General features: G+C 44.5%; 2 protein-coding genes across 2 annotated transcripts; one reads left to right on the plus strand and one right to left on the minus strand.

The window, feature by feature from the left end:
- The first annotated feature begins 2,974 nt into the window (after positions 1-2,974).
- Positions 2,975-15,577, plus strand: LOC130210618 (coatomer subunit beta'-like). Its single transcript, XM_056441072.1, has 22 exons — positions 2,975-3,081; positions 4,215-4,352; positions 4,434-4,520; positions 4,981-5,107; positions 5,190-5,338; positions 5,558-5,704; positions 7,927-8,026; positions 8,139-8,281; positions 8,933-9,132; positions 9,839-9,949; positions 10,152-10,240; positions 10,315-10,421; positions 10,506-10,649; positions 11,284-11,414; positions 11,511-11,718; positions 12,323-12,433; positions 12,535-12,749; positions 13,238-13,330; positions 13,445-13,625; positions 13,748-13,819; positions 13,954-14,355; positions 14,701-15,577. Exons 1-22 carry the CDS (start codon positions 3,079-3,081, stop codon positions 14,785-14,787), a joined length of 3,045 nt encoding a protein of 1,014 aa, XP_056297047.1. The 5' UTR covers positions 2,975-3,078; the 3' UTR covers positions 14,788-15,577.
- mrps22 (mitochondrial ribosomal protein S22) lies at positions 15,489-20,299 on the minus strand. The gene is made up of 8 exons (XM_056441073.1): positions 20,173-20,299; positions 19,203-19,360; positions 18,963-19,127; positions 18,733-18,876; positions 17,300-17,383; positions 17,046-17,191; positions 16,187-16,295; positions 15,489-15,800 (listed from the first exon to the last, which is right to left on the minus strand). Exons 1-8 carry the CDS (start codon positions 20,297-20,299, stop codon positions 15,708-15,710), a joined length of 1,026 nt encoding a protein of 341 aa, XP_056297048.1. The 3' UTR covers positions 15,489-15,707.
- Positions 20,300-21,107: the final 808 nt, after the last annotated feature.

The raw sequence follows: 21,107 nt of genomic DNA on the forward strand, positions 1-21,107 counted from the left end.
AGGATGTTCTTCCTGAGGCAGCTGAGGAAATTCAACCTGCCAGGAAGATGATGGTACAGTTCTACACGGCCATCGTTGAGTCCATCATCTGCTCCTCCATCACCGCCTGGCACCCTGCAGCCACAGCCAAAGACAAGCGCAGGCTGCAGAGCATCATCCGCCGGCCGAGAGGGTTATCGGCTGCAATCTGCCTTCCTCCAGGTCCTGTTCACTTCCAGGTCACTGAAGCGGGCCAGAAAGATTGTCGCCGACCCTCCCACCCTGGACACTCCTGTTCGAGTCCCTCCCTCGGGAGGAGGCTGCGTCCATCATGACTAAGTCCACCCGCCACAACAAAACTTTTTCCCGTCGGCGGTCGGGCTCATGAATGGACCCCGGGACTGACTGACTGTCACCCCCAGGACTACCACCTCTTCTTCCACCTTCCTCTCTCCTCCTTCTTCCCGCTCCTTCCTCTTCCTCCTCCTCCCTCTTCCTCCCACTCCTCCTCCCTCCTCCTTCTTCTTCCCTCCTCCACACACGTCACTTTAACATGCACTTTAACTAAAACACACCACTTGAAGCACACACCCAAACACTCTCACATTATTTGTTGTCTTTCCGTCGCGTTGATTGTTGTTTGTTTGTCATGTCCAAATGTTGCACCTTCCACCAAAAAAAATTCCTCGTTTGTTTGTGAAAACATTCTTTGGCAATAAACCTGTTTCTGATTCTGATTCTGATTCTGATATATATATATAATTTTATTTTTTATTTTTTATTTTTTATTGATTTAAACAAAAAAAATCGTTAAAAAGGTCACCTTATACACATTCACTTAGTTTCTATCACTATATATATTGATGGCAAATATATATTATTAAAGTTTTCTTGTCTAGAAAATAAAATCCTCAATGTGTTTTCTTTTTTTAAATGATGAATAAATATATGTATATATTAATTCCTTTATGTATATTCCTAAATAAATAAATGTATATATATATATTTATCTTTCAAACTATTTTAAACTTAAAGTTTTCTCTTTAATGAAACTATATACAGGACTGTCTCAGAAAATTAGAATATTGTGATGAAGTTCTTTATTTTCTGTAATGCAATTAAAAAAACAAAAAGGTCATGCATTCTGGATTCATTACAAATCAACTGAAATATTGCAAGCCTTTTATTCTTTTAATATTGCTGATTATGGCTTACAGCTTAAGAAAACTCAAATATCCTATCTCTAAATATTAGAATATCATGAAAAAGTATACTAGTCGGGTATTAAACAAATCACTTGAATTGTCTAATTAACTCGAAACACCTGCAAGGGTTTCCTGAGTCTTGACAAACACTCAGCTGTTATAAATCTTTTTTTTTACTTGGTCTGAGGAAATATTAAAATTTTATGAGATAGGATTTTAGAGTTTTCTTAAGCTGTAAACCATAATCAGCTATATTAAAAGAATAAAAGGCTTGCAATATTTCAGTTGATTTGTAATGAATCCAGAATGCATGACATTTTTGTTTTTTTAATTGCATTACAGAAAATAAAGAACTTTATCACAATATTCTAATTTTCTGAGACAGTCCTGTATATATATTTCTTTCTATATATTTATATATAAATTAAGACTTGCACATATGAGACGCATCTATGTATGTACAACTGAGTTTTCTCCAATGAAGTTTTCTCTTGCATTAAATGACGTGTGCAACAGATATCTGCCCAGCAGAGTGTCTGATGACATCATGCAAAACAATGTCAAAGTGGAACTAGTTTGACTAGAGATTTGCATTTGACCAAAAACCAACGGGCCGCTTTAATCCAACAGCTTAGTGCAGTGTGCAGTGTGGCGGTTCTGATTTAAACGTGGACTTCCGGTCTGTTCCTGAGGCGCAGCAGCGGCCCACAGGTACAACATGTTCTGCTGCTCTGCCGGATCTGGATCTGCTCGCACAGGAAGCCCTGCAGGATCCACGTCGCCAAAAAGGAGCTGCCCACAAGTCAGACAGCGGCAGAGAGATCCCAACCGGAAACGGGGTATATTGTTTTCAAAATAAAGTCCTCAGGATACTAAAAACCATCATAGATGCATATCTGTCTCCTTTCGTCTGTTCCATTCTCACACAGCTTATCAGGACTTTTTCATGTGATATTTTGATTATATTTTTGAAAATAAAGAAAAACTATAATTAATATGCAATGTTCAAATGTAAATCCAAGTGCCTCCTATGTATAGTCACGCCTACATGATAGCTTATACTACTGTCCACACAACCGGGTCCTCAAATTCACTCAGTATTAGTAGAATAACCCTTTGAATTAAGTTTGACCTCTATGTAGTTATTGTCCTTAAAAAAAATTTTTTTATTAACTACTAAACCATCTGCTATAAGCTCTTTGAACTGTGTCCATAAAGGGTTCATCAACAGAGCCCGGGACCCCCACTAACTAACTAACTAACTAACTAACTCACTAACTGACTAACTAGCTAACTCTTATACCCCTCGGGTTTAATTTCAAACATCCTTGCACATCTTTTCTTCTCTTATTAAAACAATCTTTTCCATTATATTTTCTAAATATATACTTACTTTTTCATATTTTCTTTCTTTTAAAGTCCTGTAATATGTTTGTTATTTACCATATGTATCTATTATTCAACTATTATTATTTTTAAAGATTTTAATCATTGTATTCTTTGTCTATGTTTATTGTTATGCACCTTTCACCCAGTCAAATTCCTCTTATGTTTAATGTACAAATAAACACCTCTGATTATAAAGAGCTCGTAAAGTCACTCGTCTTATTATTAAGAGCATCTTATTTATTTTACTTTATTTTGCGGAATAATAGTGGACACTGCAAACAAATAATATTGTCCAATTAGATTTGTTTTATAAAATTGCAATTGGCTTTCGCTGTATTATTTTTTATTGTGAAAAACCAAACCGGAAGTCGCTCCGTCCTTATTCCCGTTCACTCGGGGTCACAAAAGTTTCTGGGCAGAGTTGAACGGTGGAAGCCCGACGAGGGCAACAAGGGACGCCGGTCACTTTACTGGACAGCACCGGGAGACTCACCGACGAGGAAACATGGTAGGCACGGCGGGAGAACCGACCAACGGCCGCCGGCGGCAGTTTGTTGTTGTGTCGGTTCGCTAGTTCGGGAAGCGGAACCGCCAGCTGCACGCGCAGCCGTGTTGCGTTCAATGACGACACAGAACCTCATTCTGAGAGAATTGGAAAAACTCCATTCAAAACTCACGGTTTGAGTCGTAGCCTCGGTGCAATAACTACACGAATAAACCCCGAAACATGGTGGAAATGTTTTTTATTTTGAGGAAAGACTTTATTTACACTTTGTGTGGAGACACCGTTTAACATTTTTTATTTACGGTAGTTGTTGTTTTTAATATGCCACAATCTGAATAAAAGTATACAAATAATTAAAAGTAATAATTGGCCTTTGACATGAGTCGACTTGAAGGAGTCCTGCGTGTGAAATGTGGAATAGGAAGTATCAACAGGCACACCCCCTCCCTATGAACCGTCTACAAAACATCAAATAAAATGCTATTTTATATATATAACATTAAAAATAACTTAATTTTTCCTTTGTATATATATTTTCGTATGTATATTATATATGTTTTAATTGTATTTCCAACTTTACAAGATGAAAAGTCATAAAATTAAATGAATTCTCAAAAACCTGAAATAAAACACTATTTTATACATATAATATTAAAAATAAAAAAATGTTCCTATATATATTTTTTATGATGTATACTATATATATGTTCATGGTATTTACAACAACTTTACAAGATTAAGTCAAACAATTAAATTAATTTTGAAGTTTTTTTTTTTAACTCTCCAAAACCTGAAATAAAACACTTTTATATATTTAACATTACAAATAAAAAATGTCCTTTGTATATATATTTTCCGATGTGTATTATATATATTCCAACAAGATGAAAAGTTAAAAAAAATAATGAATTTTTAGGTTTTTATTTTTGAACTGTCTCCAAAACATGCAATAAAACACTCTTATAAATATAACATAAGTCAAAAAATGAAATGGCTTTTGAATTTTTTTTGAATTATAATAATATTTTCTGGCAAAGAACATTCACCGTTGTTGAGATGAGCTGAACAATTAACCCATTTACACTGAAAGCAGATCATATTGTTCTTCTTTGGTTTATTCCCCTTTTATATTCCAGCCTCTGCGGCTGGACATCAAGCGGAAGCTGACCGCCCGGTCAGACCGGGTGAAGAGTGCCGACCTGCACCCCACCGAGCCCTGGATGGTGGCGAGCCTCTACAGCGGCACCGTGGTGGTCTGGAACCACGAGACGCAGGTCCCTAAACCGGCCGTTCACACACTCCATCATTCCCTTCCTGATCTATGTCCTAATGTGTGTGTGTGTGTGTGTGTGTAGATGATGGTGAAAACCTTCGAGCTGTGTGACCTGCCCGTCAGAGTGGCCAAGTTCGTGGCCAGGAAGCACTGGGTGGTCGCCGGAGCAGTAAGTGCACGTCGAGCTTGTTTTATAAAATCTCTATTCAGTATCTTGTCTAAATGAGCTTTAAAAATAAATAATAAAAAGAACCGTTAACCCCGGAGGAATCACCTGGGATAACGAGTCTTCTTTCTGTCTTCTTTACATGGAGAAATTGTTTGAATTAGATTAGATTTTTCAAATTGACCAGGTCAAAATTAGCCTAATTTGGGTCATTTGAGAACAACACACACACACACACACTGGCCAAAACGTTACCCGGTACCCGTGAGTGGAAGGCTCTTGGTCCGCCAATCAAATCCAAGACACTCCGCCTAAACTGAAAGCCTAGAATAAAATAATCTTAAATCTAAAAGTCTCGGCCTGGATTGGCAACCCCGAAATCTGTGGAGTTTTTGTTGTTGTTTCTATTGTTTTGGCTCTGGACCGAGTTGACCCTCCGAGCCCCCCCCCCCCCCCCCCCCAGGACGACATGCAGATCCGCGTGTTCAACTACAACACGCTGGAGCGGGTCCACATGTTCGAGGCCCACGCCGACTACATCCGCTCCATCGTGGTGCACCCGACGCAGCCCTACATCCTCACGAGCAGCGGTACGGAACACACACACACAATGTCTGCCTCGCCGTGTGCAAAAGGGCGTCTAAAAAGTGTCTTTTTGTGTGTGTTCTTCAGACGACATGTTGATCAAGCTGTGGGACTGGGACAGGAAGTGGTCGTGCAGTCAGGTGTTTGAGGGACACACTCACTACGTCATGCAGATCGTCATCAACCCCAAAGACAACAACCAGTTCGCCAGCGCCTCTCTGGACCGAACCGTTAAGGTACACACACACACACACACACACACACACACATGCAAATGCATGGAGGAGCACACACACACACACAGATCGCTCGGGGGCACAAACTGAAGAAAGGTGGCTGCCGTTCTTCCAGTTTTAAATGACAGAAAGGGAGGGGGAGGGGGGGACGTTTTCATCCCAGGGGCTCATGGGAAATGTAGTCACCTGGAACCTCCCCGTCCTGTCGCTTCTCTGCAGGTGTGGCAGCTGGGCTCCAGGACCCCCAACTTCACCCTGGAGGGCCACGAGAAGGGGGTGAACTGCATCGACTACTACGGCGGGGGGGACAAGCCGTACCTCATATCGGGGGCCGACGACCGCCTGGTGAAGATCTGGGATTACCAGGTGACTTTGGGTTTTTGCTCTCTATTGCGCAACAGTCTAATGAGGTAATGGCAGTTTTTTTAATTGGTTGTTTTTTATTTATTCACGCGGTATTCGTCTGCATGTAACACGTTAAAATGAAAACGGGAACATCAGTTGGTGGATTACTTCTATACGCTTTTAAATAACTCATGTGGAGGAACTCCAGATGAACTGGGTCACGGCGTGAGTTTATTCTGTATATTTTCTTCTCCCAGGCTGCCTCATGAAAATGTTTCATTCTATGTGGAGTAACCGACTCGGTCTTTGTGCATCATCCAACGCGTCTCACAGTCAAAAAAATTAAGTGTTGCACACAGATTCTAGGAGGACGACGGAAAAGAAAGTTACAAAACGGCATATTGGAGTTTACCCACTTTTCTTCTATTATATACAAACAGTTCAGTTAAGATGAACTTCTGTCTGTTCGCCAGCTCTCCTCCTTATGAAGTCAAATCATACCACAACTGAGCTGGTATTATCTTCATATATTTATATATTTATTCATTTGTATAATTATGTGTGTGTATATATATATATATATATATGCATTTCTATAAATGTATGTACATGTGTATATATATGTATATATGTGTGTGTATATATATGCATTTATATAATTGTATGTACATGTGTATATATATTTATATATGTGTGTGTATATATATATATACATATATGTAAATGTGTATATATATATTTATAAATGTGTGTGTGTATATATATATATTTGCATAATTATATTTATATATATATATGTGTGTATATATATATAATCATATATATGTATAATTGTATATATTTATATATATATATTTACATTCTGTACACATACGATATGTATAATTAATGTATATATAATGTATAAGTTCGTGTCTCATGTCCTCTGTGTCTCGTGTCCTCTGTGTCTCGTGTCCTCTGTGTCTCATGTCCTGTGTCTCGTGTCCTCTGTGTCTCATGTCCTCTGTGTCCTCTGTGTCTCATGTCCTCTGTGTCTCGTGTCCTCTGTGTCTCATGTCCTCTGTGTCTCGTGTCCTCTGTGTCTCATGTCATGTCTCATGTCCTCTGTGTCTCGTGTCCTCTGTGTCTCATGTCCTCTGTGTCTCGTGTCCTCTATGTCTCATGTCCTCTATGTCTCATGTCCTCTGTGTCTCGTGTCCTCTGTGTCTCGTGTCCTCTGTGTCTCGTGTCCTCTGTGTCTCATGTCCTCTGTGTCTCGTGTCCTCTGTGTCTCATGTCCTCTGTGTCTCGTGTCCTCTGTGTCTCATGTCCTCTGTGTCTCATGTCCTCTGTGTCTCATGTCCTCTGTGTCTCATGTCCTCTATGTCTCATGTCCTCTGTGTCTCATGTCCTCTGTGTCTCATGTCCTCTGTGTCTCGTGTCTCATGTCCTCTGTGTCTCATGTCCTCTATGTCTCATGTCCTCTGTGTCTCATGTCCTCTATGTCTCGTGTCCTCTGTGTCTCGTGTCTCATGTCCTCTGTGTCTCGTGTCCTCTGTGTCTCGTGTCCTCTGTGTCTCGTGTCCTCTGTGTCTCGTGTCCTCTGTGTCTCGTGTCCTCTGTCTCGTGTCCTCCGTGTCTCGTGTCCTCTGTGTCTCGTGTCCTCTGTCTCGTGTCCTCCGTGTCTCGTGTCCTCTGTGTCTCGTGTCTCATGTCCTCTGTCTCATGTCCTCTATGTCTCGTGTCCTCTGTGTCTCGTGTCCTCATGTCTCGTGTCTCGTGTCCTCTGTGTCTCGTGTTCTCTGTGTCTCGTGTCCTCTGTGTCTCGTGTCCTCTGTGTCTCGTGTCCTCTGTGTCTCGTGTCCTCTGTGTCTCGTGTCCTCTGTGTCTCGTGTCCTCTGTCTCATGTCCTCTGTGTCTCGTGTCCTCTGTGTCTCGTGTCCTGTGTCTCGTGTCCTCGTGTCCTCTGTGTCTCGTGTCCTCTGTGTCTCGTGTCCTCTGTGTCTCATGTCCTCTGTGTCTCGTGTCCTCTGTGTCTCGTGTCCTCATGTCCTCTGTGTCTCGTGTCCTCTGTGTCTCGTGTTCTCTGTGTCTCGTGTCCTCTGTGTCTTGTGTCCTCATGTCTCATGTCCTCCGTGTCTCATGTCCTCCGTGTCTCGTGTCCTCTGTGTCTCGTGTCCTCTGTGTCTCGTGTCCTCTGTGTCTCGTGTCCTCTGTGTCTCGTGTCCTCTGTGTCTCATGTCCTCTGTGTCTGTCTCTTCCAGAACAAAACCTGTGTCCAGACCCTGGAGGGTCACGCCCAGAACGTGACCTGCGTCTGTTTCCACCCGGAGCTGCCGATCATCCTCACGGGCTCCGAGGACGGTGGGCCACAAACACACAAAAACGAACCGCCACCGATCCATCGGCCCCTGAACGCACCACGGCATCCCGGTCCGTCCTCTAACCGCGCTCCGCTGTGCGTTTCCCCCTCCAGGCACCGTGCGAGTGTGGCACTCCAACACCTACCGGCTGGAGAACACGCTCAACTACGGCATGGAGCGGGTGTGGTGCATCTGCAGCCAGCCCGGCTCCAACAGCGTGGCCCTGGGCTACGACGAAGGCAGCATCATCATCAAGGTGTCCCCATACTTCCACGGCCCTAAAATAATGGCCTACTTAATTTTTTGACAAAAATATTTTAAAGAGTGCCTAAATCATCTCATGATGGTGGCCACCTCCGGTAACACCGCCTCCATCCTCAGTGGTATAAATATACCACAATATCATTTATAGATCAATATGTGGTCAAGTTTTGAAAAGCCTGTGAAAATGACTTATAATCCATTGTTTTAGGAAGGGGAGGACATGTTTCCAATCTTGAGGTGAGAAGGTTAACGCGTGTGAATAATCGATATCACCGCGGAGCCTCTGACATTTGGCTGATTACCGACATTTAAGGCGATCGTTTTTTTTGCCTCGCAAGTTTTCTGCAAATGTATGTTTGAAATATGCAAATGAGGCATTATGTAACGCTAAGATAGACAGAAGTGACAGATGAACCCCTGAATGTGTATTTTGGAAGACAAAATATAATGCCCAGTGCATCTGGTGTCTCCCCTGAAGCACCATCAGCGACGCTGTTTCCCTTACTTCACCACATGTATGACGTGACCAATGACCACGGACACAAAGGTCAAGGGGTCGCGGTCTCGGCTAGGCATCGTTTTGAATATTATCCAGCAGATTGCATCGCGTGATATTAAAGCGTCGGCGCCTCCTCTCCCTCAGCTGGGCCGCGAGGAGCCGGCCATGTCCATGGACGCCAGCGGGAAGGTCATGTGGGCTCGCCACTCCGAGGTGCAGCAGGCCAACCTGAAGTCCATGGGCGGGGCCGAGGTCCGGGACGGCGAGCGGCTGCCGCTCGGCGTCAAGGACATGGGCAGCTGTGAGATCTTCCCCCAGACCATCCAGCACAGCCCCAACGGGAGGTGAGGCCGCAGTCCAGGATTACGCAATATTATCACATAAAGGGACGGCTCTGGGACCCTCCAGGCCTTGGGGGGGGGGGGGGGAGGGATGCATTTGAGGGCAGTTTTTTGCTCCACTGACTGAAATCAAGGAGCATTTTTTTTTTTAAAGCAATTGAGGCACTTTTTGAAACTTGTGAAATATCATTTAACCTTTGTTTACAAATAATAAATATACTTATTTAGGCTTACAGTATATGAGCAATTGTTGTAAAAATGGCAATATTAGGACTATTAGGCAATAATAAGTCTATTAGACAAAAATGAGACTATTAGGCAATAAGACTATTAGGCAGTAATAACACTATTAGGCAATAATAACACTATTAGGCAGTAGTCTATAGATTCAAAGTGTTTTATTTCGATTTTTTTAACAAAACATAAATCACACAATCACATTCAATTATATTTTTATTTCTTTGTGGTTATTTATTTTTATAAAACATTTGTTTTACAGTTATTAACAATTATAACTCATTTATTTGTATTTTTATCATTCAAAATTATATATATATTTTTGTGTGTGTACCTACCTAATACAGGCAATACAGATCGGACACAGAACAAAAACAAAACGCTATTAAATGAAATGATCACACGACTGCAGCTTGTGTGTCGTGATCCCGAGTTGAAGTTAAATCCTGATGTGTTTTCCTTGTTCCTGCAGGTTCGTGGTGGTGTGCGGCGACGGGGAGTACATCATCTTCACCGCCATGGCGCTGAGGAACAAGAGCTTCGGCTCGGCTCAGGAGTTCGTCTGGGCCCACGACTCGTCTCAGTAAGGCCCCCGAGGAGCAGATTAAAACACATTCATTCTGTTCAGATCGGGCCGTTTCCCTTTGCTTCCAGCCTTTTAAATGATGCTAAGCTAACCGTAGCTTCATATTTAGTGAGCATATTTTATTCGATATCTGCCGTAACCTCTGCCCTCCGACGGGGCGGAGCTCACGTCTAATACAGCGTGAACGTGGTTGTCATAGATACGCCACGAGGGAGAGCAGCAGCATGATCAAGATATTCAAGAACTTCAAAGAGAAGAAGGCTTTCAAACCCGACTTCGGGGCCGAAGGTGAGTGTGTGTGTGTGTGTGGTGACTGTGTGTGTGTGTGTGTGTGTGTGTGTCTAACTGCTGGTGTCCCTCAGGTGTGTTTGGAGGCTTCCTATTGGGCGTGAGGTCAAACAGCGGCCTGGCCTTCTACGACTGGGAGAACGCCGACCTCGTCCGCCGCATCGAGATCCAGCCCAAACACGTGCGCCGCTACGCCTTCTTCCTCCAACTCTCACCCCTCTTTCTTTTTTCTTCCCTAACGCCGTCCGCTCCTCCTCTTCTTCAGGTCTTCTGGTCGGACTCCGGCGAGCTGGTGTGCATCGGCACCGACGAGTCGTTCTTCGTGCTGCGCTACCTGCCGGAGCGCGTGGCGGCGGCCGCGGAGTCCAAGGAGGAGATCACGGAGGACGGGATCGAGGGCGCCTTCGAGGTCGGAGAGAGGGAACAATACTGGGTTCTTACGGTCATGGAAAACCTGGAAAAGTCATGGAACTTTAATCTGGGTATTTCCAGGCCTGGAAAAGTCGTTGAACATTTTTTTTATCACAAAGGTTTTGGAAAAGTCCTGGAAATGTGTTATAATCACATGTTCATTTAGGCTGAGTTTGAAAAAAATTAAATGTTTTTAAAAGAAAGAAGCTTTAAATTATAAGCATTATTTATTTATTTTTAGCTGCAAGTGACTGAAAAGTTCGTTGTCCATAGCAACAGCAGCTCCGGGATAATCCACTATCATGTACAGGGTTCGTACGGTCATGGAAAACCTGGAAAAGTCATGGAATTTTAAAATGGTCATTTCCAGGCCTGGAAAAGTCATGGGGAAAAAACTTAAATCGTAAAAGTTTTGGAAAAGTCATGGAAATTTGTTTTTATAGTTTTAAATAATTAATGTTTTTTTAAAGAAAGACGCTCAAAACATAAGCCGGCGTACGCTCTCAATACGCAAAATGTTCTAACTGTTTCATGTTTAAGAACCTTGAAATAGAAAGAAAAGAAAAAAAACATTTTAAAATGAATTTATTTAAACTGATTTCATTTGGTGTATTTCTTCCCCCGGCCACCAGGTGCTGGGCGAGGTCCCGGGGGTCGTGAAGACCGGCGTGTGGGTGGGAGACTGCTTCATCTACACCAGCTCGCTCAACCGGCTCAACTACTACGTCGGCGGAGAGATCATCACCATCGCTCACCTGGACAGGTAACGCTTATATAGCCACGCCCCCTCGCCCTGCGGCATGCTGGGATAAAAAATAAAAAATAAACTAAAGTATAAAACACGGGGTCTGTCCCGCAGGACGATGTACCTGCTGGGCTACATCCCCAAAGACGACCGTCTGTACCTGGGCGACAAGGAGCTGAACGTGGTCAGCTACTCGCTGCTGCTGTCGGTGCTGGAGTACCAGACGGCCGTCATGAGGCGGGACTTCGGCACGGCCGACAAGGTGCTGCCCACCGTGCCCAAGGAGCAGAGGACCCGCGTCGCCAACTTCCTGGAGAAGCAGGTGCGCTCTTTCGTCAACCTGGCGAGAGCCGTTGCCACGGCGATGCCTTTAGTCAGCTTTCACATACACCACCGTTCAAAAGCGGCGCCCAGAAAATGTGGTGTTTTCCATTAAAACTCACACTTTTATTTATTAGATAAATTGCAAAATGAATATAAAATCTAGACAAGATGTTGACGAGGTTATAAATAATGATTTTTATAGTAAATATTAATGTTGTTCTTCTTGTGGCTCAAAGGAAGGCCAGTTTTAGAGCTTCTCTCAGCAGCATAACTGTTTTCAGCTGCGCTCACATAAAAAGGGTTTTCAGGGGTTTTCTACCCCTCCGCTAGTCTTCTAAGGCGATAACACAATGTACCACAAGAACACTGGAGATGGGCCTCTACACACCTCTGTAGAGACTTCATTACACACCAGAGAATAGTCATCTACACATTAACTATGTAGAGAGTATTTATTATTCATTTAATGTTAACTTCATTGATTAAAACAGAGATTTACTTTGAGAAATAAGGACATTTCTACGTGACCCCATACTTTTGCGCGGTCGTGTCCCTCCTCATATTGAATAACGTGTTTCCCGTGTTCCCGTGGCGCCGTGCAGGGCTTCAGGGAGCAGGCGCTGGCCGTGTCCACCGACCCGGAGCACCGGTTCGAGCTGGCCCTGCAGCTGGGAGAGCTCACGCTGGCCCACGAGCTGGCCTCGGAGGCAGAGGTCAGCGCACACACCAACAGTTGTTGTTGTTGTTGTTTTGATTGATCTTCTGGAATGAGAAAGCGTCCTCCGGTGCTTTAATCTCTCTCCTCCCTCCCCAGTCGGAGCACAAGTGGAAGCAGCTGGCCGAGCTCGCCACGGCCAAGTGCCGCTTCGGCCTGGCCCAGGAGTGCCTGCACCAGGCGCAGGACTACGGGGGGCTGCTGCTGCTCGCCACGGCCTCGGGGAACGCCGCCATGGTGGACAAGCTGGCCGAGGGGGCGGAGCGCAGCGGCAAGACAAACGTGGCCTTCCTCACCTGCTTCCTGCAGGGAAGGTGAGGGGATGGGGGGGGGGGGGTTTAATAACAATAGATAACCACAAAGAAATAAGAATGTAATTGAATATGATTTTCTGATTTATGTTTTCTGAAAACACTTTGAATCTGTAGACTCCTGCATAATAGTCTTATTATTGCCTAATAGTCTTTTTATTAATGCCTAATAGTCTTATTATTGCATAGTAGTTGTATTATTGCCTAATAGTCTTATTATTGCATCATAGTTGTATTATTGTCTAATAGTCTTATTTTTTGCCATTTTTACGACAATTGCTCATATCCTGTAAGCCTAAATAAATATATTTATTATTTTTGAACAAAGGTTACATGTTTTTTCACAAGATTTCCCTCAATTAATTTTTGTAATGCACCTGGATTTCAGTCAGTGGGGAAAAAACGCCCCCTAAAAAAATATGTAAAGGTCCTCCTTTTGAAAACGACTCGTTTCGTATTTTATTTGTGAATGTTTTCCGTGTCTCGCCCAGAATGGACAAATGTCTGCAGCTGCTCATCGACACCAACCGGCTGCCCGAGGCCGCCTTCCTGGCACGGACGTACCTGCCCAGCCACGTGTCACGGTAACCACCTGGGCCCAAATCTGTGAATGCAAAATACTCCACGTGTTATTATTACGATCATGGGAACATCTGTATCCCCCCCCCCCCCCCCCTCTCTCTCTCTCTCTCCTCCAGGGTGGTGAAGCTGTGGAAGGAGAGTCTGTCCAAGGTCAACCAGAAGGCGGCGGACGCGCTGGCCGACCCGTCCCAGTACAGCAACCTGTTCCCGGGCCTCCAGCAGGCCCTGCTGGCCGAGGACTACCTGAAGGAGACCCACGTCGGGGTCCGGCCCGCGGCGGAGTACCCGCTGGTCACGGTCAGCGGGCGTCTTTATTGAATCATCTGACTCACCGGTTCATATTTTTGAGCCTCGTGTTTGAGATATTTTATTTATTTTTTACCCGTCTTTCTCTCTCTCTCTCTCTTCCTCTTCTTCAGCCCAACGAGGCCCGTGACGTTCTGAAGGAGAGCGAGGGCTTTGAGGCCAGAGGAGAGCCCGCCGGGTCCGAGGTGAGGACCCCGCTCGTGTTCCCCCACCTCGTTGGACGATGCCGATAGCGGTCCCTCTTTTTTTGTTTCTGGTACTCTTTAATTGTGACGCTATACCTTTAAGAGAATAATGTGTTTGTCTGCACGTTCTACAGGGAGGGGGGGACGCCGTCAATGAAGCCGTCACGGTGGCGGCGGAACCCATTCTCCTAAAACAGGAGATGGTTGATCCTGTTGCAGAAGAAGAAGAAGAAGAGTCCATCCCAATGGAGGCCGCCGCCCCTCTGCCTGTCACAGTCACAGAGGATTCTGCATCTTTAGAGGAGGAGGAGGAGGAGGCGTTGATCTCTGTAGAGGTCCCGGGCCTGAGCCCCGAGCCACTGGTTCCGCTCCAGGTGCCGGCGCCGGAACACACCGCAGCACTCCCGGTGGAGCCGGAGGACCACCCGAAGCCGGCAGTGGCTCTACAGGCGGAGCCAGAGGGGAGCACAGCGGGGGAGGAGGGGGCGGGACCTAAAGGGGCGGAGCAACCGGCAGAGGCTGTTGAGCACGATGAGGTGAATCTCGTTTTTTAAATTATTCTATGGAGAAAAAAATTTGGCATGATTTTGGATTTAAATATAAATAAAAGCATTTAAAAATATATATATTTATATGAATATATTTGTATAATTATATATGTTTTTATATATATATATAAGAATATATATATTTATATATGAATACATATATATTTATATACATATATATTATTCATAAATATATATATATATTCATATCAATAAATATTTATATAAATATATTTATATACATATATTATATATATATTCATATAAATATATTTATTTATATAATAAATATATATATTTCCCTTAACAATGCCTTTTGTTCTCCACCTGTAGATCCTGGATGATCTGGATCTGGACAATTTTGACCTGGAAGACATCGACACCGCCGACATCAACCTGGACGACGAGTTCAGTGACTAGGCCGCACGGTTCTGTTCAGTTCTTTTTTTTCCTCCAGTGACCAAAGAACTCAGTGTTTCCTCCGACCGCGAAAAGTGGTCCGAAGCATCTTTCAGATGAAAGCGTTTTGCTTTCTTGGTTCTAGGACGAAATTGTTCAGAACCAACAACGCAGCCACGGCCTTATTTACCCACGGGCCGCGTCCAGGCTGGAGTTCAACTTAAACGGGAACAAGAAAAGTGTGTGTTGGGGAACATGGTGTGTGTACGCAGCAGCCTGCTGCTGGGACCTTTTTTCTTAACACTACAGATTTGCTATCGAAAAACAAAACATTCACTAATTTAAGTGTGTTTTTTAAATATAAACTCCATATTTCAGGGATGCTTCTCGTCTCTAGGTGCTCCGGCATGCTCCGAGACGCCGCTGTGGATCATGGTGTTCTCGATTTAGTTTTGACATTCCTGCAGATACCAGCTGCCTCTATCATGATTTTTTATTATAAAGGTTTGCAATCAAAACGTTGCGCAACCCGTGATGATTTTAGACACAGTTACATGCGATGTCTTAAAATACCTGTTTGAATGTTTTGGTGCATGTTATGAACGCGTGTGGAAAAACAAGTGCCTTACATTGTGTGTTAAAGGAGAACTGGTACTGTGTGTAGAGGGGGGGGGGGAGGGGTTAAAAGCTTCAATCAATAAAGTCATCCATGATAGAGAAAGTTCTTTTTTACAAGTACAAAGATGTTTATTGTGGTATGTACATCAATCCTTTGACTCTGAGGTTCAAATTAAATACAGACAATATCAGAGTTTCTTTTGTTCCCTCGAAGACGAACTTTATGCATCTAGCAAATACTTTAAAAGCCGATTCGCCGAGTCCACGACCGGGACTCCTCCTCCTTTCAGTCGAGCGGAACGCCGTCGGTCCCGTCCTCCGTCTCAGTCCGCGGCGCTCTTGGCCGCCAGCTGCTCGTACGCCTGCAGCGCCAGCTCGATGTAGCCCGACTTCTGGGACTCCTTCTGGGCGTAGATCTGCCAAAGAAAGAGGGAGGTGAAAGGTCACGCTCGTGACTTCAGGAGGGGAGGCCAATGAAAACACGGCGACGCGTGACTAACGGAGAGAATAGAGCGTGTCTCCCGTCGCTAACCTTTCACATTAAACGGATGTCACTCGATGCCCCGCCCCCTCCTCCTCGGCCCGGGGGCTGCGAGCGCTAATGAGACCTGATGTGTTCCCACGCTGGAGACGAACCCGAAACCCGAAACTTCAGGAGAGACGACCTTCACGTGACCTTCAGGAGAGCTTGAGATTTACTCCCAATCTACATCATGGACCTGGACAACTGCTGTCTCGGATGGAGAGATCTCACACACACACAGACAGATATTTCCAGTTTAAGATTTGAGTCGCTCCAAACCTTCAGCAGGGCGGCGCCGGCGGCTCGCTGGCCGGCAGCTTCCTGGGCCGACTCGCTGTGGGGGTGGACCATGTGGAACAAAGACACGAGGCTCACCGCGTCCTGCAACCTGCACACACACAGTTACCAACAGGTACAGGGTTCATACACATGTTGACCAATCAGGTTCCAGGACTTTAAACCAAACTTCCATGACCAAACATCTAGGTTGTGGGTTCGATCCCCGCTCTCCCCATTAGTTGCAAGTCGAAGTGTCCTTGAGCAAGGCACTGAACCCCCAGTTGCTTCCCTCGGCGCCAGCACAGCCCCCCTCCTAAATAAAATAATGAAGATGTTAAAGATGAAGAATTTCCCCTTGGGGATTAATAAAAGCGTATATTTATTTATTTATCTTTATCTTGTGAGATTTCAGTGTAAACATGGACAAGTGATAAAATGTCGTATTTAAACTAACTGAGAATTCCAAAGCGTACAGTAAATACTATTAATGACGAATGAAAGAGACAATAGGTTAGATTAAAAGAATAAAGCTTCATGTCTTTTCAGTTACGGTGCGTTCACTTGCAGCGCGGAAAATGCGAGTAAGAAAGAGGGTATGCTGCTTATATTTTGAGCGTCATACTTTTAAGAGCATATTAATTATTTAAGACTCAGCGTAAATGAACATATGAATATATTATTCAAAAACTTTAGTGATTTTTTTCCCAGTTCTTTTCCAGGCCTGGAAAAAAAACATTTTAATATTCCCAGGTTTTCCATGAGCGTACGAACCCCGCTAGGACCGACTTAATAAGATATTACAGCCTCAACATTGGATGCAAAAAAACCAACCTAAAAGCAGCCTCACACACACACTCACAGATCTCTCTTCAGCATGTCCACCAGGAGCCCGTCGGCCCGGCGGGCCCCCAGCAGGTACCAGGCCAGGCCCCCGAAGTGTCGGGTGGAGCGCAGCAGCTGGTATTTGCCGAGCTTCTCCAGGTCCTCGTAGGTGGCGCCGTGGACCTGGAACACAAAGGGCGCGTCGAAGCGGCCGTGATCCTAAACTCACTGGACGGGGCAAATTCAATATAACAAATGATATCAATAACAAAAATATCAATGTCATCTCACCCTGATGTAGTCGGAGGAGTCCGGTTCAAACTGGACTAGACACATGTCCAACACGTCCTCGTGGCGGTCCTGGGAAAACACCATCTGACAGAGGGGGAGAACAAGTGAGGATTCAACCCACACATTCTGCCTGATTAGCGCCTCTTCCTCCTCCTCCTCTTCTCTAGTGGAGTTCACAGGACTTGTTTCCCAACCCTGAAGAGCTCCTACGCCGGTTCAGAGGAACCGAAATACGATAGACGGCCGACGAGAAGCCGGATTAACCGGTGTGTGTCTGCCTTTCTGAATATTAAAGAAATAAAAACATACGATGGTAGACACGCACACTATACACGAAGCCAACCGACAGTGGTCCATGTCGTCACTGAGAACACGAACAACGGCTCGATTACATTGCGGTGACTTTGTTTTCAGGGTATTTGTGCGTTAGGCTCGACTGAATAAAAGGCCTGGAAAAGGAAAGTGGTTGTAATGAAGCTACAGAAAGATCTGGAAGAACAGCAGCCGAGGAGGTTTTAAACATTTTAGGAAACAAGTTTGCGTTTCTCTTCGTTTAACTCAGGAGTTTGATTGACGCCACGTCAGCGCTGATGTTCTCCTGTTGGTTTCTTGTTCTTAACCGCCTGTAAAAACATTGTACCAAGACGACTTGTATCTACTGTACACAATGAGTCTGTTGCGTGGTCCTGGGACACAGCTTTAGAATTTAGTGGCTTCACACATTTATCAGCATGAAGAAAAAACAATAGAAAAGTGCCTGAAGACGAATTCTGGGCCAAAGCTGGCTTCAAATGCAAAGATAACAAATAAAAAAATGTTATAGAAGAGAAGTGCCCAACATAACAGGCCGAAGATTCAATGGAACGCTGATGGTTTGATATTCACGTCTTGAAACAACAAAATATGTGTGAACAAACGTAAACAGGGGCGCGTGGTGAGAAAGGGGGGGACGCTGAACGTCTGGTTGGCCGTTCTCGGGAGTTTCATCCTCATCTTTACGTCGCCAAAGGAATCAGATCAGATCAGTTCAACCGGAGGAGGCAGGGATACAAAGAAAACAAGGAGAACTAGAACGGGCACTCGGTAGAGCGCATACCTTCGCATATCACAAGATTGGGCATTGAATTATGAACAGGTTGGCATTAGTTGCATGCCAATTGGATACAAATTGACCGCGCTATGGTAAAAAGAAAATGTTGACCTATCCATGACCTTGACCTTTGACCCGATCGATCCCAAAATCTAATCAAATGGTCCCCGGATAATAACCAACCATCCCACCAAATTACATGCGATTCGGTTTAATACTTTTTGAGTTATGCGAGGAACACACATACAAATAAATAATTAAATAAATACACGGCGATCAAAACATTACCTTCCGCATTTAAATACAAATAACCTCATTATCACTACGCTTTGCGAAGGCCTACCCTGAGGTTCTCCTCCTTGAAGACGAGCGGCGCTGTGATCTTGCGTCCGTCCTTGGGGAAGTAGACCTGAACGAGCCGGTCCCTCTCCTCCCACGACGCCTTCCTGAGGGTCCCGTCGGGTTCCCGCACGACGATGAACCTCTCCTGTGTTGGGGGGGGACACACACACACACACACATTGAAGCAGAGGCCTCCTCCCGAGCCCGTCGACGGGGCCGCACCGTGCCTACCCTGTGCGGGATGTCGTAGGTGACGTCCGTGAAGACGTATTTGGCCGCGTGCACGCCGTCCAGGATCTCGTCCACGGACAGGACGTCGTGGATGGGCTTCCTCTCCGGCAGGAGGGGGGGCATCCGCAGCAGCTTCTTGGCCTGCTCCGTGGCCGACTCCACGGCCTGCAGACGGACAGACGGGTGAAACACGGGCTACCGGGACTCGTGAGAACGGCCTTTGCGGTTGATTTGCGGCACCTCCTCCAGCTGCTGGTCGGTCATGAGTTTATACGTGGGCGGCTTCAGCTCCTCTTTGACGGGTCGGAACACCTTCTGCAGGTCCAGGCCCGTGATCCCGGTGAGGAGGTCCCGCACGGCCGGATCGGAGAACCGGGGTCTCGCGGTGTCCGAGAGGGCTGGAGAGAAACAGTTACACACGTCCGTTAATAACAGGGTTCTTACACATCTTGACCGATGGATTTCCAGGACTTTAAACCAAATTTCCATGACCAAACTGAAATATCGGTATAAACATGAAAACTGTAGAAAATGTTGCGTATCGAGAGCTATCGCTGGCTTATATTTTGAGCGTGTTTCTTTAAAAAAATATATAGTTATTTCAAACTCGCCGTAAATGAACATGTGATTATAACAAATTTCCATGACTTTTCCAAAACTTTTATGATTTAAGTTTTTTCCATGACTTTTCCAGGCCTGGAAATGACCATTTTAAAATTCCATGACTTTTCCAGGTTTTCCATGACCGTACGAACCCTGTGATAATTTTATTTAACAAGTGAAATTGACAATATATCTAATACATGTTCACTGCAACGTGTAGTAAAATACACACAGACGTAACAAATGTGGCCTTATTTGAGTGTAAAGTGTGTGTGTGTGTGTGTGTGTGTTTCCATCTTCTTCTTCACGCTAACCACGCAGGCAGCTAGCTCTTCATCCACTATTAAATTAGATGTTTAATACAAAGCTGTCATCATTTCACTACCTGACGTGAAGCCGAATTCACCGGAAGACTTTAATCACGAGTTACACCCGTTAAACGTCGCTCTGCGGGGTTTACGTCTCGGGTAAAGAGGTACGGCGATATAAAAATGGCAGTTTTGTGAAGCTAGTTTTGGCCCCCACGATGCTACCGATGCTACAAGGTCAGCGTCACGAGTATGGAGAACTACGTCACTACGATGACGTACGACGCAGGAAAACACACCGTTGTCCCGCGTCCCGCTGCAGAGCGTCCTGACGCCGCATCTCACCCGCGGCTGCTTGCTCTTTGGGACGCGTTTCACCCGCGAGCAGGTCCGCAACAAGCAGCGCGCCGCACCGAGCGCCGCCATGTTTGTTGTGACGTCTTCTTCTTCTTCTTTTGAAGTTTAATTTGGCAGTCGGCAAACAACTGTTTGGCGCACTACCGCCACCAACTGGTACGGAGTGTGGATCAGGATGTCTTAAACTTGCATTACCAATAAAAAAGAAATAACAAAAAAGAAAAAATAATAATAAATAATTAAAATAATTGAAAAGTAATAAACACACATTTAAAAATGTAAAACTCACCTACAAAAAATATATAACTAAATAAACATAGGCTCATATTTTCCCAATAATATTCGTAATTCGTAATAAAGCACTGATACAATGAGTTATTTAAATATACTGTTATCTGTTTTTTTGTGTTATTTTCCTGTATTTTCTTGGTATTTAGAACTCAACTTACAATATCAGTAACACATCCATCCTTTTTTACCACTAGATGACGCTGTGGTACCAAGATATCCTAAAAACCTGCAGCGCCTCCAACAGAACATCACCAGTGATTTGTTTCCTTTTGTTCTCCGGGTGAGATCGGTCTCGTTTTATATATATATATATTTATATATATATATATATATATATTTATATATTTATTTATATATATATATATATTTATTTGTATATATATATATATGACATATATATAAATGTGTGTGTGTGTGTGTGTGTGTGTGTGTGTGTGTGTGTGTGTGTGTGTGTGTGATTGTATCGCAGTCTCGCCGTTTCTTTTGTCTACCTCCACGCGCGTTCATCACAGTGTGTCATCACAGTGTGTTCTTGAATCGGCTGATATGGTCAAATCCGTCTGGAAGATAGAAGATGTTCAACACT

The sequence above is a fragment of the Pseudoliparis swirei genome, chromosome 20 (genome assembly GCF_029220125.1).
Source record: "Pseudoliparis swirei isolate HS2019 ecotype Mariana Trench chromosome 20, NWPU_hadal_v1, whole genome shotgun sequence".
NCBI classification, from domain to species: Eukaryota; Metazoa; Chordata; class Actinopteri; order Perciformes; family Liparidae; genus Pseudoliparis; species Pseudoliparis swirei.